The sequence below is a fragment of the Drosophila serrata genome, unplaced genomic scaffold, assembly GCF_035046125.1.
Source record: "Drosophila serrata isolate PLE 108 unplaced genomic scaffold, ASM3504612v1 contig_2, whole genome shotgun sequence".
NCBI classification, from domain to species: domain Eukaryota; kingdom Metazoa; phylum Arthropoda; class Insecta; order Diptera; family Drosophilidae; genus Drosophila; species Drosophila serrata.
The window spans coordinates 689,536-706,917 of record NW_028256900.1 but is presented as its reverse complement, the minus strand read 5'-3'; the positions used below and the strand labels follow the sequence as shown (position 1 = coordinate 706,917).

The following is a 17,382-nucleotide window of genomic DNA, read 5'->3' as shown; positions in this document are numbered from 1 at the left end:
TAAGATAGAGCCACCTAAAAAAGAGCCACCGAAGAAGGATCCCATCGAAAAGAAGAGCCCGTGTCCTCCGGAAAAGAAAAAACCAAGCCCACCTCCTGAAAAGAAGAAACCATGCCCGGATCCTTGCAAAAAGCCAAAACCCTGTCCGGATCCTTGCAAAAAACCGAAACCCTGTCCGGACCCTTGCAAAAAACCGAAACCCTGTCCGGACCCTTGCAAAAAGCCAAAACCCTGTCCGGATCCTTGTAAAAAACCGAAACCCTGTCCGGACCCTTGCAAAAAGCCAAAACCCTGTCCGGATCCTTGTAAAAAACCGAAACCCTGTCCGGACCCTTGCAAAAAGCCAAAACCCTGTCCGGCTCCTTGTAAAAAGCCAAAACCATGCCCTGATCCTTGCAAGAAAAAATGGTTCTTTTTTTAAACGTGAACACATGCCAAACTTAAATTCAAGTATAGAAACTGTTAAAACATAAGTAATCTTTGAATATATACATATATTTATCGGAACTTAGTCTTTAATATATTTAAAAATAATTCTACTAAGTAGGATACATGTGAATAATTTACCTTTACAAAAGAAAACCCCAAATCAAAGCAACTCTTGAATTTAACTTATCCGGTTTTTATTTAAAAAAAATTTTAGTTTTAATTAAAAATTTTATGTAGCTAGTTTTCTGCTATTTGGTTAATAGTTTTAATAATGAATTCGCTACGGAATCGGGTCTTAATTCAACTTACAGAAGGAATGCGCCTGCGTCTCTTATCGGAATCGATAGATAAGAGCGGCAACCAACCAACCCAGCAACCCCAAGGACCCACGCCCCAGGGCGAGCCATCAAAGGATCCAAAAAAAAAGAAGCCGGAGAATATCTGTGGAAAACGTAGGTTAATATAAACATATCCCTGAGACTTTATTTAATCATTCCTTACTTCCTAAAGCTATACAACCCACCGGTCCACGCTGCAAACCCAATAAATCCGACAATTCCAAATCCAATGAAACGGAAGTCCCAAAGCCAAATTGAAGCACAGTATTTCAAATTAAAATTTAGGTTCAAGTATGCCTTGGGAATAACCTTAGTCCGTTTCGAGTTGAAATTTTCTAGTTCAATTTTTAGTTTCTCACACTTCGCTCTGGCAGACAGTTCACAAAAAAAATATATAAAAATAAAATGTCAGGAGTATTTTTGCAGTGTCGCAGAACTTTGGTGATTCTTCGCCAAAACACGGCTGTGAATAATGAGAAGGGTATCTTTTGCAAGATCCTTGACAATTACCAGAAATTCCGAAAGGATGTTAAGAACGAGGTGACCGAGGGAGAGGAACCAAAGAGGTCGTAGGTAAGAAACATACCATATAGTACATAGTACAGTGCTATATTACTCATCTCTCCTTTACTCCCTATATAGGCACAACCCTAGGAACTAGAAACTAACCCCGTTCCAAATCAGATCATATAATGGCCAACAAATTACCATATTGTTGCCGGGAGCCCAACATGAATCGGCGTCCGTTTTACGGGCAGATCATAAAACGGAACGCTCCCAGACATTATAAAGCCATAAAGCATCCAACTAAAATCGGGCAAAAATAGCTCGACTATAGAAGACCAGACGAAGAAGAAGAACAGACCCAAAAACAGACAAGTGATATAACTACATTTCAAGGGACGGTTTACAAAGTCTTAACCCTTTGGGGATGAGGAGTTGAAGAAAAGTCAGATTGATCAGATAGAAATATGACAAAAACAGGGCTGACCACAGAAGATGGATTCACCTCCCAGTAGATGGAGGATTCCCGATCTCAGCAGCAAACCCATCACCTAAATCATCATAATATTTCCATATGGGAGCTCTGTCCAAGTTCCAGATGCACAAGAACGACTCGATGACTTTGTAGTTCCAATAAATTCAATACCCACCAGAGTGGGTGGTGGTTACGATCGAATGCATTCTGGGTTCTTTCCAATTTTAATGGCAATTCAATTGCATTGCCAGCGATTCTAGCTTCCTGCCTCGAACCGATCTCCGCATGCTCTTCGGTGGCAGGTTGCAACCGTATGGCCATGTAAGATCTATATTTTTGGGTATCCTCCTTCGGTCGAAGTAAACAAATGAGGGAACAAATAAAGTCTACCCCCTCCTCTATAGTCACACTTGTCGGCCCAAGACATCCAATATAGTTCAAATACTTTTTTACCAGTTCGATTCTTTTTGCTTTATTTTTATATATTTTTTTGTACGTTGCCTTGGGGTGTGAACGATTGAATCGTGGATCGGTGTAATATATGTATAGGAGATTTTTTGTTGGTGGGTAATTATTACTTTATAGCAGCGCGTAAACAATCTGAAGCGGCTAATTTTAGTTGAAGAGATTATTCGCTCTGATTTTATGATTTTGCGGCCTCATTTCGTTGGTGAATCGTTGGAATTTATTGGATCAATGGGGTTAACTGGGGATGGGGATGTCTTTAAAGATGGTTTTTGGCAAACGAATAATAAATTTCCACAGCAATATCTATTTGTAGGGTAATGGAAATTTTATCAGAAACAAAACTGCTCTAAAATAGGACTTGAAATGTTTTCAAATCTTATCAAAATTTAAGCTATATCCCTTCGCTCTTTCTACACCTTCCCTACACCCATTTTATTCCCTCCACCGATTTATTTTCTCTACTTGTCGGCCTCTTGACGGCTTTTGAAAAAGTGCCGAAAATCAATCGAATCGCCCGACGATCGACGATCGACGCCCTGAAGAATCCATCAGTACTCTTTAAACGTCTGCAACTTCACTCTCGGGTGAGTGGTGTGCTGGGTGTGTGTGCCGTGTGTGTGAATGGGTGGGGTTTTGGGGGTATAATCGCCTGTCTGTTCCACCTTTCAACGAGGCGGCAAAAGTTTTCATACGAAACTGAATTTTCCGCTTCCCGAATTATCGGGGAAATTAATCTTCTCAATAGTGAGTTTGCCCAGTGCCATCTAACACATGTGCTAAACTCTCTGCACAGAGAGAAATATATTTTTTTGGTGCTTGATAAGTTTTTGATTTTAAAATTGATTTAAATAGTATGTATTATATATTTTTTTAAAATCAAGAGGGAAATAAACTAGCAGAAAAGCTACGGTCTAAAGCTGCTGACTAGGGAATACCGTGTACCCTAAATGGACCTAATTGTCTCTGTAAATTCACCAACATTTTCTCTCTCTGCACACATGTGCATGTGTGTGTGGGTGATCTAACGGTATACATATCTATTTCAAGGCCTTTTCCATCCTTGTAATTGCTCCTACTCCCTCTCCTTCTAGCGGCTGTTTGCATGGCAGCTTGTTGTTTTTGCTTTTTGTTCCAGCTTCCTTCTATCTCGTGTGTGTGTGTATTTGTGTGTGTGTTTTTTGAGCGCACGCCGATTGAAGTTTTTGGATGAGATGCCGACGACGACGACGACGTTCGTCAAATTTGTTGGCATCAGCAAACAGTTTGGGATTCCAGCTACAACAACAACAACAATGAGAGCTGCAGCAAACGAGAGCAATAACAATGCGGGCAGCATGCGCCTCATCTGTACACCCCAAGTGGGAAAGAGACAGGCAACGAGACCACCCAAAGCGCAGCATCCCCTTCCCTCCTCCTACTCCCACGACACACACATACACACACAGAATAACCGCAGAAATCCATATTTCTCTAGCCTGCGCTTTTTACGATAAATTACAAAACCAATGCAACAGGGAGCAGGGACAGCCAGGAGGAGAAGCTATCATTCATTCATACGGCAGCGGGATCGCGATCCCGTTTCCCCTCCAAACTGCCGCACATTTCGTGTAAACATGTGTAAATCATGACCCGTGTGTTGATGGCCTCCACCTATGTGCATGGGGGGAAGGGGGAAGGCAACATATGACGTTGTCCTCCTCCAGCAGCAGCGGCGAAACTTTTGCACTGCGACCCCATCCTCTGCGAGTTCTTATTGCTCTTCTCCTCTATCATTCCCTTCTCGATCTTCCTGCCTCGTCTGTCTCCTTTTTGTTTAGATAAATTAGCTGCGGAAAGCCCTGCGCGCCCTCCCATCTGGGCAATTTTCTTCTTTAATATCATTGATTTTGGAATACAGTAAAGATGCCATATCAGAGGAACTATCCTTGATATCTTCCTAAAATCAATTTTCTCTTGCACTCGTAGGGAAGTACCCCTGTAGCATCCAGCCAAGCGAACATGCAACTGCACACATTTGGAATCCAATTCAGAAATTCAAAATTGTATTGTCCCGAAAAGGCAAATATTATTTATTCCAGAGCCCTGAGAACTTTTTCCTCTCGGCTTGCGTCCACATGGAGTGGAGAAAGGCTACGGGGGCATAGAATGAAAGGGGTGGGCGACGACCGCCTGCATATCCGAACAACAACAACAAAAACATATTTTCGGTAAGGTTTATTTATACTTAAAGCGTTTAAACAACAAACAAAGAGCCAGCCAAAAGGGCAAGTTGAGGGGTATAATCAGATCGCAATACATAATGATCACGATGCTTAACCAGCCGAAATAAGTTCATTTCAGGGGCGTTTAATTCTAGATATTCCAAAATATGATGGTTTATTATATAAATTCATAATTTTTTTACTCAAAGGTTTTTTAAATGTTATGAATAAATGGAAATATTTTCAATAGCTTATATCAAACATATGCATTCGTTATTTTTAAGAACATTTAGTTACAACAGTAAATTAAGTATATTAATTTAATTGTTAAACATTTTTAAATTGACCGCGAAAATGACAGTTCTTGCCTTGAATGTTGGAAAATGCTTAAATGTATAAACTGATCTTTGCTATTGGTTTTTGCATATGGTTTCTCACCATTTAATCTTTATAAAGGCTTATAACAGTTAACATAGAATTCATCCTATTTCCGAACCGGGTTTATGAAAAGGAGAATGGTATTTTTCAGCACACAGGTCACTGAATATAACAACGTTCGTAACAGCATTGGAATTCAGAGTGACCAAAACAAAAATACCAAAAAAAAATCAAACAGAAAATATCGCAACATCGATATTTGAGCAAACTAAATATCGATATATCAACGATGGACACTCGATAGCATTCTGTTAATAAGAGGAGGTCTGTTAATATATTTTACTTCCTACGTGTCAAATGTTATCTAGACGTGTAAAATGTTTATTAACAGCTTCGGGATTTAGTGTGAGCAGAAACATTCTACATGAGAATTTGACTCCATGTATCTGTAAACGCGTAAAATTATTATCTAGACATGTAAGGTGTAAAATTTTCAATAACAGCTTCGGAACTCAGAGTGACCAGATCGCAACATCGATATTTGGTCAAACAAAATATCACGATAAGTACCATTTTGAGAAAAAAACCAAGCGATCGTGATTCACAACTAAAAAAAAATCGGCGGATACGAAAGATTGAAAAATTAAGTGCTACTAAATCCGAAAAAGAACGCGAATTTGTAACGAAACCGCGGTTTAATCAAGCAACTGTGGATTAAGGAGTGTCTTCCCAGCGTGTGTTTGTGTGTGCGCATGTGTGGTGTGCTTGGGTGATCGGCGCATAGGTGGAAATACACCGAAAAAGAAACGAAAAAAAAAGCGTACAGCCGACGCGCAGACGCATCTGGAAAACTGCCGAAAAGTGCGGAAAACGCGAGTGAAAAGTGCGGAAGTTGCCGGAAGAGCGAGTGCCTGTTGCCAAGCTGCAGCTCCAGCGGATTTAATATTGAAAAGCGATAAAGACAAGCAGCGAATATGGGTTGTGCCGTGAGTACAGCACGCGATAAAGAGGCCATCGAACGCTCCAAGAACATCGATCGGGCGCTGCGGGCGGAGGGCGAGCGGGCCGCCTCGGAAGTGAAACTGCTGCTTTTGGGTGCGTCTTTGCTCTTATTACTTCCCACTACTTCCCTCCTTTATTCTCCTTTTACTTTTAACGTTAATTTACTTGTCGAACTCCGTATTCGGTGCAAAATTCGCTTGGATGACCTCGTTTTTTGTGCCTGAGCGGGGTGGGTTTCGTTTGTGGACCGTTTTATTTTTTCGGCTACTGTGGTGAGTTCGGCGCAGGATTTTTGCCGGCAATCCCCTAGGGAATAACCCCTCCTTCCAGTGACTTTCCAGCGGCTGGCAAACAACTGTTAGTTCTGTGCGATACAGTGAGACACGCCTAAAGTCTACTGGTTCTTGCTATAACGAAAATAATTGATATTGCTTAAACGTATAAGTGTGATATCTAACTTTTTTGTGAGTTATTAACGCTTTTAATTCCTTGATCCTCGATTCGTAATTTTATATATTAGGAATACAAATTATTAAGGGGATATTGGTATGCCTAACCCCTTAATTTATTGGTTTTTATAAGAAACTCAAGACTTTATTCTCAACTTTTTCCTAGAACCAAAATGTTTGTAAATAAAACTTTATAAGCAATTACAACTGTTTATTCGAGTGCGCATTATGCAATGCATGTGTCGAATATTTCGTTGGCGATAAGGGAATTGAACGTAAATTGAAACCAAATGTCTCGGGTCTCCTCCGTTCTTGATTCTCGTCTTATGGCACGCACTGTTCTTCAGATCTTTTGGATTGGATCGCCTTGCCGCCGCCAGAACAAGTGGGGCGCCGCATGTTTGTGGCGCTTTGATACGAGGCTTGGTTATCGGTGGTTCTAGCTCTGGTTGCATTGGTTTCTTCTTACGGGGGAAGGGGAAGCATCCATTGAAGCGTCGAGGCGCCATCATATCGCAGCGCAATGCATCGCATTGGTGACCCGACCTCTGCGGCAAAGGCAGCGAAACGAAATGAAATGCCGCTGGTGCGATCTAACCTTCTGCAATTAAATTTTCCACACACCTGTGCATATAGACATATCTGCCATATAGACAGACAGACACACACGATATGGGAACGAAGATAGTGCTTGTGTACTTTTCATTTTCATTGCCATTCATTTTCGAAAAAACAATGCAGTTGAGGCTTTTCTCCAGCTTTTCTGCGATATTGTGTTGCACTGCTGCTGATTTACTAATGAAGCGACCCGCGATGACTAAGGCATCACCCAGTGCCAGGCGAAAAAGTACAGTGGAAAGTGGATAATAAGAACACCTGGATAAACTATCAACTTTCTTGCAGGGCATTATAATTTAAGTCAGAAGCATGAAACGCAGTGAAGCAGTCATTTCCGACCCTATATTCCATATATATTGTTGATCAGCATCAAATACCCAATCGATCTAGCTATGTCCGGTTGAAAAATATTTTTTTTAATTTTTTCAAAAATTCTAAAAAATCATAAGGGGTTACATCGTTAAAATTGCCAAAATTTGACAAAAAAAAAAAATTGAATTTTTTAAATTTAAAAACTTAGTATCCTGATTTGTTAGCGCTATAAAAAGTTGCACAGAAAAGTTGTCCGAATGGAAATGAATAAATTTTTGACTGAGTTATGGTAATTGAAAAACTGTGATTTACCCACAAAATAAGCACATAAAAGTATTGATTTAATATACCTAGAATACACACGTTGGCTTAGTTATGATAGTTTTCCTACCCCTGGTACCAAAAATTGAAATCGAAAATAGGTTTCCCAGAGACATAAATATGTCAATGAAAAACCTGTTTTAAAAAGGCCAAAGGAAATGCTAAGAAAATGTCTAAAACTTAGAGGTTTTGAGTTTTCAACCCCCAACATTGTTTACTTCTTTTATTCACTGTTATCGCACATTTCCCCAGTTGTTTTTCCAGCTGAAAAAAAGAAGCCTGGTTGGCCAGTGTAAGTTGATGCAGGTTGACGGCTGAGGCCAGAAAGCACCTTGCACTAGTTGCATTTCAGGCTAACATTTTTCCGCTGCCGCTGCACTTGGTTTAATTGTTGATATTGTTGCTGTGCGTGTGTGTGCGAGTGTGTTTGCACTTCTGTTTTTTCTTTTTATAACGAAAACTGCTCTCTGATCTCTGCTGTATTTGTTGTTTTCTTCTGCCTGCTGCCGCTGCGCCTGCGCTCTCTCTTTGTGACTGACTCTCCCACTCTCAAAGCTGAGTAATTGGCCATTCGTTGTTGTTGTTGCTGTTGTTAATGTTGTTATTGTTGCTTTGTTATTTGTCCGCTGACATTTCAAGTGGGGTGAACGATATTAGCGCAAATAAATGGCCCCACCACCAAATGCAGCTGCCAGAGCTACACGGCAAAAAATGTAGGGTTTTACTTGAGGCCTTTTAAGAAAAAATAGTTCAGACAAAGAACATGCATTTATTTGTATAACATAGAAAACAAATTTTAAGCCTGATTCTACTCAATAAAGAATACAAAAAATAATACAAAATAATATAATGCCAAAAAATACATTATTTTTCTGCGTGTCCCAGCAGCGAATGCTTCTCAAATTGGATTCGGAATTGACAGCCCCCAACGTTGCTGGCTGGGCTTATTGTGTAGATTTAATAAAAAGCTCCTCCGCCGCTGACACTCAATTTATATTACATTCGCCCTGCCCTCTCTCTTTTTTCCCTTTCTGCACGCCATTCAATTGAAAAACTACAACTTTCGGTTCAATTTCTTTTTATTTTTTCACTCCATAAGTCCACAAGCTGATAACATTTCGTGTACAAGTAAAAAGAATGCGAATTAATGTTATTTTTTAACGATATTTGCATCGAAAGAGTGAGAGCGAAGAAGGAAAGAATACCTAAGCCGCATTTGGGGCATGAGTAAGCTTCTCTCACATATAATATGTACATACATATATCTGTAAAAAAAAAGTAATATACTATATAAACAAAACAAATGTCATGCTTCGGACGCACCAATATCAAAATCGAAGCAACAGCAGACTGTCAACACAGCGACTTAATCTACAAAATATACTCGTATATATTTCAAGAATGCACATACAAACAAACCCTGAAAGTATCATTTCGCTTATCAAAATTATCGCTAATCGACCTTATACGTCAATTTTCAACCATATAAACCGTTAAATAATTGATGAAACCGTAATAATTTATATAAGAAAGTTGGGGGGAAAAATCGATGATAAGTAAGGTTTTGCGTGAAAGTCATCAGTGGGTTCATCACTAGGAAAGGGTGGGGGTTTCCGTTGCACGGCCCTATTTCATCTGATTTAATTGTTTACTTTTTTAGTCGATCCGCACAATTTTACACTCTGGCGCCGCTGATTAACACATTTCCCCGCCACCTCAGATAACTGACTTCCAGGCGCCATTTAACACGATTACTCATGGCGCAAACACTTTCCCAAAACGAGAAAGAGAGGAGCAGTACCGCGATTCTCCTCTTCTCTCGCTGGCTTTGGCTATTGTTTCTGTATGGGGTTCTCAATGGGGGCCTTAGTCACCGCTTCTAATGATGATTCTACAGACTTCAATCATCACCCTGGCCAATTACTGGACTGCACACGCCCGGAAAGTCCCCGCCCTGGAGGGATTGGTTGAATGAGAATAATATACCCTTGCAGGGTACTATAATTTTAATCAGAAGCTTGTAACGGTGTGAAGTTGTCATTTTCGACCCTATAAAGCATATGTATTCTTGATCAGAATCAAAAGGCGAATCGATCTAGGCATGTCTGGAAAAAATATACATTTTTCAAAATTATAAGGGGTTACATCGTTAAAATTTTCAAAAATTGCGAAAAATTTTAGATTTTAAAAAATTTTTTAATTGAGTATGCAGATTTAATAATATGATTAAAACTAACATAGGGCCGCTTTTCGATTCAAATTAGTGCTATTTTGACTTAGTTATGAATTATTCAAATTTTGATTTTATTAAAAAATGTTCATTATCAATATTAGTATAATATTGATATATATCAATTCAAAGAATGCAAATATGGACCCTATAAAGTTCAGGCTTTTCTTAAGAACCTGAACTGAAATTTTAAACAAACCAATATAAAAATATAATCGTCTAAAAATATATTTAATTATACCTTAACGAGCTCATTTTTATAATTATTAATATATAAAAAATTTGCGATCCCTTAGGCTCTTGGTAAGAAGGCATTTTATATACCTCTCTTTCTGCGATTCCAGAGCCCCAAGAGCTCTTCGCTCTTCGCGCGATATCCACTGCATAATGATGTTAATTATAATACCGTTTGAGCAAGGGGCACGATCAGCACGATCGCGATGATAATGGGCTTGTAAGCGAGGCTTAAGATCGCTTTTGTGCGTACCGCCGTTGTTCTAGCCCTCTCCCGGTCTTTCTCCCTTGTTATGGCACACAGCTAACGGTGCATTGATAAATGAATACCCAGACACACACACACACACATACTATTTGTTGCTATTATTATTATTATTAAATTGACCTTTTTCTGCCGTTCATTTGTGGTTTTCGTTGTCAGTCTTCTTTTTTTCCATACGGTGGCAGTGGCAGGTCTGAACGTCGCCTAATGTCCATATTCGTATTCAGATCTGTCATTTCCATCATTATGTGACGACGATCGACCGTGTTTTTCAGCCATTATCTTTGTGTGTCCTCTGTTTCTCACTTTACGACATTTAGTTTATTGCAAAATTAGTACGCATTGTTAAGATTACCTAAAATTAAAAATAACTATTTGGATTTTGTTTACGAAAACATGCTCAAAGCAATGGTAATGGCGGTATAGTAATATATTTTAAGGTATCAGAGGTATTTTATTGCGATAAACCTTTTATTATTAAGGTTTTCATTTGTATATTAAAAATACATTTTAAAATTTAATTTAATGGTTAAAAATACTGTTTTAAATGTTTTGTACTTGCTACAGCTAGTATTCAGAATCTTATCAGTATCACAAAGATAAATCATAAGAGCTATTAATAAAGTTGAATATATAAGACTAAGAATCATGCCAATCCTTGGCATATTTGTTAACCACTTTTGATAACTAATAGTTCGACCCAAGGGAGTTTTAAAACTTATATGCATGATTTATTTTTAAAAAGGAAACAAAATGTATTAAAACAATCATGGTTTTAGTGCAATTACCCATCATCCAAGCCCTAAAATGGAGAAAAAAGTGAAAGTAATGCTGTCTTAGAGCTCCTAGCAATTACCTAATCATCCGGGGCCTGTGACTGAGACTGGGGACCGAAAGTATGGGGCTCTGGGAATGGAGCCAAAGTGCAACAAAAAGGCGGCTTAATGCGCCATTGTTGCAATATCACCAGCAAACACTCGTATAACGCTTGATAACTGAAATAAAACTTAGACCGGTAGCTATAGCTCAGCGGCAAGAGTTGCCAATTTTGTTTTTTTATTCCAGTGTTTTATTTTGCCATTTTTTCCACTATTATATTGCTGAGCTGTCTTCATCGAAAAGGGAAACTGGTAAACACGTAATGTGATTATGTTTTTTATCATTTGAAACAGAAATTAAACTCATGTGGTCAGCCAGCCGACAGAGGATTGTGTTTGTTTATTATTAAAGCTCTCGCGGCGGTCAGGTCTCATTTTACAATTGAAAGTTTTCAGAAGTATTACTGTGTCGGCTTTAGGTTCCCCCGGGTTTTGATAGGCGTCGAGAATCGCTCGGAGCCGCCGGGGGAGGTTCAATGAACCCAAGAGCTTGGCGATAATATATTTAAAAAGGCTTTGGTACTCATTTCATGGCAACATAAATTCAGCAAATAATGATTAAGGTTGAGGAAAATGAATAAATAAATAAATTTGTTTAGCTATAAATATTATTTGTCTTTTACATTATATGGCCCATAGACGTACATATCTTACCCATTCTCAAGATTCATTCATTCATTTCAACATGACCAGCGCAATTAAGCGTAAACCGGCAGCTTTTTGGCCTCTTGATCCCGCCAATTGAGCGAGTTTTCTGGCATCGTTCTTCGCATTCATTCATAAAAATCCTCTTCCCATTCCCCCCAACTTCAGTTTGGATCCACCTCTTTCTATTTTCATTCCTACGATCGTACACTCATCGATTCATTCAGCTTTTTGAGTTCCGAACGTGATATTTCGATTAGTTATGGACAAGTCACGCCCACCAGGGAGAAGTATTTTGCATGAATGAGCTCACACCTCTTCTGTGGAAGACATGTGAATGTGTTTTATTAAATTGTTTATATTATATTTAATTAATCCCTTTACCAACTGCTATTTATTTTAGGAGCCGGCGAATCGGGGAAATCCACGATAGTGAAACAGATGAAGATCATCCACGAGACTGGCTACTCGCAGGAGGAGTGCGAGGAGTACCGTCGAGTGGTATACAGCAACACTGTCCAGAGCCTGATGGTAATCATCCGGGCCATGGGACGTCTTAAGATTGAGTTTGCCGATCCTGGCAGGACGGATATTGCCCGCCAGTTCTTCACACACGCCTCCGCTGCGGATGAGGGCATCCTGCTACCCGAGATTGTTCTCCTAATGAAGAAACTCTGGGCGGATGGTGGAGTACAGCAGAGTTTCGCCCGTTCTCGTGAATATCAGTTGAATGACTCGGCGGGCTACTACCTCAACTCGCTGGATCGCATCGCGCAGCCAAACTATATTCCCACCCAGCAGGATGTGCTCCGTACGCGAGTCAAGACCACTGGTATTATTGAGACGCACTTCTCCTGCAAGCAGCTGCACTTTAAGTAAGTTGGGATGACTTTGTTTACTTTTGGGTTGATGTGATTCTAATGGATGAACTCTTCTTACAGACTGTTTGACGTGGGCGGCCAGAGATCGGAGCGCAAGAAGTGGATCCATTGCTTTGAGGGAGTTACAGCCATCATCTTTTGTGTAGCACTGTCGGGTAGGTGTTATTTTTTAAAGTTAATAGTGTATTTATATAACGTTTAACACTTTCCCCTCTATATTTTAGGCTACGATTTGGTTCTGGCCGAAGATGAGGAAATGAACCGCATGATCGAGTCCCTGAAGCTTTTTGATTCCATCTGCAACTCCAAGTGGTTTGTGGAAACCTCTATAATACTTTTCCTCAACAAGAAGGATCTGTTCGAGGAGAAGATCAAGCGATCTCCCTTGACGATATGCTTCCCAGAGTACACAGGTAAGAAGCCATGATATTATAACCATCAATCAGATATTTAATTTCTTATTAAAAACAGGTACCAACACCTTCGAGGAGGCGGCCAACTACATTCGCATGAAGTTTGAAAATCTCAACAAGCGAAAAGACCAAAAGGAGATCTACACGCACCTCACCTGCGCCACGGACACGAACAACGTCAAGTTCGTTTTCGATGCCGTCACTGATGTGATCATCAAGAACAATCTGAAACAAATCGGTTTATTCTAAGGGGCGGCAAGAGATCATCATTATTTAGCTTGCGTCGTATGTAGTATTAAAGGAAAACACGCGTCAACACATTTCCATTACCCGCTAAGGAACTCGATACACTTACGCTCTATTTACATACAAATTCGTAATTGTATGCTCCATATATATACATATGTTTTAAAATGCTTTACATGCTTGACACACACTTATGTTTAATAACCGATTTGGTTGCCAGTAGTCGCGGAACAAATTAACCAACTGCAATTTAGTTAACCACCGTTGCGCACCCCATAGGTTAACTAATTTAAAAACCTTAGCCCCTAACAAATGTAAAGTACGCAAAGGACAACCGATGAGTTTCTGTATATCCTAATAACCAGCCCCCTGAGCTCGATCGGTTTTCTTTTGGAACTTAGTTAAGTTACTTTTTCGCTATCTAATGGCGCAGCCGCAAAAGGGGCAATTATTCTATCGTACAGATGAGCCCCTTTTCGACCGCGACATTTGTTTTTGCGTTTTGCAGCCCTGGCGCTGTTACGCATTTAATTTTTTTGCCAAGAGCTTGACAGCGTTGAATTAATGTAAACTTTTAGGCCTGGAGTTGTATGCGATCGCTTATAAGCCTTAAATGTAACTAGTAAACTTACTAATATGTTTAGTAATAGCATAAATAAAAAGACAATTTATAAAACAATATACATATTTGTACTGCCTAAGTTGCCACATCGTCGGGTCACTAGGCATTAGCTTTTTTCATCTCAAATCGGAATTGATATATAAATTCTTCAGAGAATATTAATTATCTAATTGTTTGTTATAAATCTTAAACGTTAAAATTAGAAATTAGCTTAGAAATTAATTTTGTATTTAACCTATATCTTTCCTGCTTTTTTGTATCCCTCGAAATGTGTTCTTTCCCTGTATTCCCGTTTCCTTTGAATGTTATGACAACTCTGGATCTCAGTTGGCCCCTTTTGTGTTGTCGGCTTGTCAACGTCGTTGTCAGACCTTTCGGAAAAAGTTGTTGAAATTCTGCATTCGTTGTAACAGAAAATCTTGGACAATGATTCGAGCAACTTTGATGGCCAGAAACCATTTGAAATGCAATCCATTTGTGGCTGGATGCCGGGTCCATTTCTGGGGTAAGTAGAGAGCACGTGCTGTAGTGTCTACTGGAAAGTAAGCAATATAATAAATCGTTGTTCGTCTGTCTGTGTCTTGCAGCTGGCTCTTCTACCTTAAAGGTGCGTAATGGTAACAAGTCGGTGGTAGTGCTAAATTCCCATCGCTTATACTCTGTGGAAGGAACAGAAGGTAGCAAGCCGACCAATTTTATGGATGTTGGGCCGATTGGGGTGAATGATCAGGGTCACCCACAGAAGGGAACTGCTACCACGGAGTTGCGTGCACCACCGACAATTGTAGGCAAACTGGGCAAAATCGAGCCCCTGGAGACTTGCGTGAACTTCAAGGACAAGTGCGATGAGGGTATTCCCTCGGAGGGACAGGAAAAGCAGGAAAAACAGAGCGATAATCAGAAGAAGGCTAAGGAGGCCCAGGATGCGGCTGCCAAGAAGTTGCAGGATATCGTGGCAAATCTGCCCAGCAAGCAGCAGACCGAGAAGTACTTTTTCCGCGTGGTTGCCTTCGCCTATGATCTAACCTACCTCACTGGTACCTGGGTGCTGCACTTTATCGATCAAAACATCATTCAGAACGACAAGGTGCAGCATTACTGGAAGCGCTTCCACGAGAAAATGGAACAGGCCAAGAAGGATTAACCCGCAGCGGAGTGTATTTAATATCCGAATGCATGCACAACTAAACAAAATAAAGATAACATGCTGACAACCAGGAAACCGACATACGTCTGCACTTTCTGCTGCTGCTCGGGTTTCAGTTGGGAACCACGGTGTAGCCCTCCAGCAGTTTGGCCAAATATTTGAGAATCTTGTTGCGGGCGGCCACTAGTTGCGGAGGATCGGTTTTCACCGGCTCATACATGTTGGCACAATGAGCGGTTCCTAAAAGGTAGAATACATTTCAAATGTGTGTTTTGTACTTATTCAATGGGGAGACAACCTCACCTTCTATGTAAATCGTAGGAGTTGCCTTGTCTGTAGATTTGATAAGACCCAACGCATGCCAGGGATCAATAGAGCCGTGCACATACAACACATTGGTCGTCTGTGGATGCAGGGCTCCATAATGCTTGTTGGTCTGCGACACAACCTGCTCCAAATACTTGGCATCCATGTTGTCCGAGAATACATCCATGCACTGGCGTATAAAGAAGTCCACTCCAAACCGGCCACCAAAGATATCAGTCTTATCTTCCGATGTCTGATAAAAGCCAAACTCGTTGCAGGTCTGGTACGTCCACTGACGCATTCCCTTGGCAGTCTCCGAGTCCCAGGACACGTTCTTCATGTCAGCCACCATTTTGGCATACTTGTAGTCAAGGCATGTGGTGTTCGATTCCTTCAGCAGCATCGTATTCACCAGACCCAGACGAGTCACAGGCGGGCCAGCGGTGGTATTAAGCATTACATCGCAGATCTAGAGATATAGATAGTATAGTTCTTTAGAGGATTATGTAGGTGTAAGGCTTACATCGTCAATGGTTATGGTGGCATGTGGACTGTTGTCCTTGTTGTACTGAACAACGCCAGCAAAGTTTCCAGCCAGATTCTCAAAGAAACTGGCAATATCAAGTTGGTTGTCAATCGAGTCCTTGATTGGAGTGCAGGTCCTAAAAGAAATTCATTTAGATTATACAGTCTTGAAGAGAATGTAGGGTTATAAATAACTATAGGTTAAGTTATAGCTTTTTAAATCTGAAGAATCAGCTATCTTAAGAGTTTAACATTCCTTTGGAATTTTCGAGTACACTCACTTGAACTTCTCGTCCAGACTACGTTGCCCGATCATGTGCCTCATAAGGATTTCCACTTGGGAAAAGCTGCGCGCCACCGCCTCCACGCATTCCGGTTTGTAGGCGGCCAGCGAGGCCTTAACCACCTCGAAGTACTCCTTGAAGTCCACTTCGGCCAGCAGCGGGCCACTGGAGCTAATGGAGCCGAAGATGAGATGAGGATACTTTTCCCTGGCCCAGGCAGCCAGCGATCCTGGATAGGAGCCACCAAAAGCAATCCATTTCTGTCCGTCGGCCAGATTGAACTTTGCCTTCATGGCAACCACAAACCTGGCCAGATCCTCAAGCGCTTGCTCGGAGCTCAGATAGGCCAGATTGGCGGTGGACAAGTCCTCAGTGGGATGGCTCTTGCCGTAGAAACGATGCTCCAGCTGCAGACACAGAGCACCGAAGTGCTCGGCATAGTGCACCCAGGCGCCTTCCCGCATCCACTTGGCCGAGGCCTCGCCCTCGCCGCCAATCATCAGGAATATGGGGGCGGAGGAGTCGTTTCTATAGTGGTCGGCATTCACAAAGTATCGCTGCTGCCAGGTGCGTGAGTCCTGACGGTTGAAGTGATCCAGCGGCTGCTCGAACCAGAGATCATCGGCGGGCAGGGACCGCTGAAGCGTGGCCTTCTGGCTGGGGTCACCGATGAAGCCGCTGAATAGGCGACCTCGTCGGAATCGCACTCCCTGCGAGGGCACTATCAGTCCCACGAGGAGCAGGGTTAGCCCCAGGGGCCACAGAACGCCCCCAATAGAAGGCATCGTGTTTGTTTCCTTTGTTTGCTTCGGTCAAGTGGGAGATTTATTATTATTGAGTATTTGAGTTGCTTCGCCTTTCGCCGCTCAACTGTAAATAGCGATTTAAAGAGTGGTGTGAGCTATATATAACTATATAGGCACCGTTATGTGTGTGTCGTCGTTCTTACCCCGATTATTCAGTTCTCGCTTCTCTCGCTTCCACGCCTCCAAATGAAAACCGCGATAATTGCAAAAACTAAGCAAAATGTAAACACCGCGTTGCCAACTGTCGCCGGCGGCTGCTGTTCTTGTTAGAGCGGGACAGCTAGCTGAGCATGTTAAAATGTTTTTGCCGTTAAAATTCAAATTTCGAATTCAAGTTTGTTGGCAACGGCAACCAAGCAACGCTGGAAAATTCTTGTTTTCAAACAGAAAACAAGCCGTCAAAAC

At 41.1% G+C, this 17,382-nt stretch overlaps 4 protein-coding genes and 1 long non-coding RNA gene across 5 annotated transcripts; 3 read left to right on the top strand and 2 right to left on the bottom strand.

Moving 5' to 3' along the window:
* The first annotated feature begins 614 nt into the window (after positions 1 to 614).
* Positions 615 to 1,947, top strand: LOC110190611 (uncharacterized). Its single transcript, XM_086832088.1, has 4 exons — positions 615 to 881; positions 940 to 1,058; positions 1,119 to 1,340; positions 1,410 to 1,947. Exon 3 carries the CDS (start codon positions 1,173 to 1,175, stop codon positions 1,338 to 1,340), a length of 168 nt encoding a protein of 55 aa, XP_086688214.1. The 5' UTR covers positions 615 to 881; positions 940 to 1,058; positions 1,119 to 1,172; the 3' UTR covers positions 1,410 to 1,947.
* Positions 1,948 to 5,288: 3,341 nt separating this feature from the next.
* On the top strand, positions 5,289 to 13,966 carry Galphai (G protein alpha i subunit). The gene is made up of 5 exons (XM_020958594.2): positions 5,289 to 5,888; positions 12,151 to 12,622; positions 12,689 to 12,783; positions 12,853 to 13,041; positions 13,100 to 13,966. The coding sequence occupies exons 1-5, from the start codon at positions 5,768 to 5,770 to the stop codon at positions 13,288 to 13,290; spliced, it is 1,068 nt and encodes a 355-aa protein (XP_020814253.1). The 5' UTR covers positions 5,289 to 5,767; the 3' UTR covers positions 13,291 to 13,966.
* LOC110191211 (uncharacterized) lies at positions 8,557 to 11,481 on the bottom strand. The gene is made up of 2 exons (XR_002320024.2): positions 11,013 to 11,481; positions 8,557 to 10,579 (listed from the first exon to the last, which is right to left on the bottom strand). It is a non-coding gene; the product is annotated as an uncharacterized LOC110191211 (long non-coding RNA).
* A 71-nt stretch (positions 13,967 to 14,037) lies between the features above and the next one.
* On the top strand, positions 14,038 to 15,131 carry LOC110189323 (uncharacterized). Its single transcript, XM_020959369.2, has 2 exons — positions 14,038 to 14,414; positions 14,497 to 15,131. Exons 1-2 carry the CDS (start codon positions 14,336 to 14,338, stop codon positions 15,051 to 15,053), a joined length of 636 nt encoding a protein of 211 aa, XP_020815028.2. The 5' UTR covers positions 14,038 to 14,335; the 3' UTR covers positions 15,054 to 15,131.
* LOC110189313 (putative serine protease F56F10.1) lies at positions 15,045 to 17,236 on the bottom strand. Its single transcript, XM_020959359.2, has 5 exons — positions 17,121 to 17,236; positions 16,169 to 17,041; positions 15,886 to 16,024; positions 15,360 to 15,831; positions 15,045 to 15,296 (listed from the first exon to the last, which is right to left on the bottom strand). Exons 2-5 carry the CDS (start codon positions 16,954 to 16,956, stop codon positions 15,169 to 15,171), a joined length of 1,527 nt encoding a protein of 508 aa, XP_020815018.2. The 5' UTR covers positions 16,957 to 17,041; positions 17,121 to 17,236; the 3' UTR covers positions 15,045 to 15,168.
* Between the last annotated feature and the right edge of the window lie 146 nt (positions 17,237 to 17,382).

Bases quoted from the DNA above. Each gene is read 5' to 3' on its own strand.
- LOC110190611 (XM_086832088.1), top strand. From the start codon at position 1,173: ATGTCAGGAGTATTTTTGCAGTGTCGCAGAACTTTGGTGATTCTTCGC.
- Galphai (XM_020958594.2), top strand. From the start codon at position 5,768: ATGGGTTGTGCCGTGAGTACAGCACGCGATAAAGAGGCCATCGAACGC. The intron at 12,784-12,852 runs GTAGGTGTTATT...TCTATATTTTAG, and splicing joins CTTTTGTGTAGCACTGTCGG to GCTACGATTTGGTTCTGGCC. The intron at 13,042-13,099 runs GTAAGAAGCCAT...TATTAAAAACAG, and splicing joins ATGCTTCCCAGAGTACACAG to GTACCAACACCTTCGAGGAG.
- LOC110189323 (XM_020959369.2), top strand. From the start codon at position 14,336: ATGATTCGAGCAACTTTGATGGCCAGAAACCATTTGAAATGCAATCCA. The intron at 14,415-14,496 runs GTAAGTAGAGAG...TGTGTCTTGCAG, and splicing joins ATGCCGGGTCCATTTCTGGG to CTGGCTCTTCTACCTTAAAG.
- LOC110189313 (XM_020959359.2), bottom strand. From the start codon at position 16,956: ATGCCTTCTATTGGGGGCGTTCTGTGGCCCCTGGGGCTAACCCTGCTC. The intron at 15,832-15,885 runs GTAAGCCTTACA...CTATATCTCTAG, and splicing joins CCACCATAACCATTGACGAT to ATCTGCGATGTAATGCTTAA. The intron at 15,297-15,359 runs GTGAGGTTGTCT...TCTACCTTTTAG, and splicing joins TCCTACGATTTACATAGAAG to GAACCGCTCATTGTGCCAAC.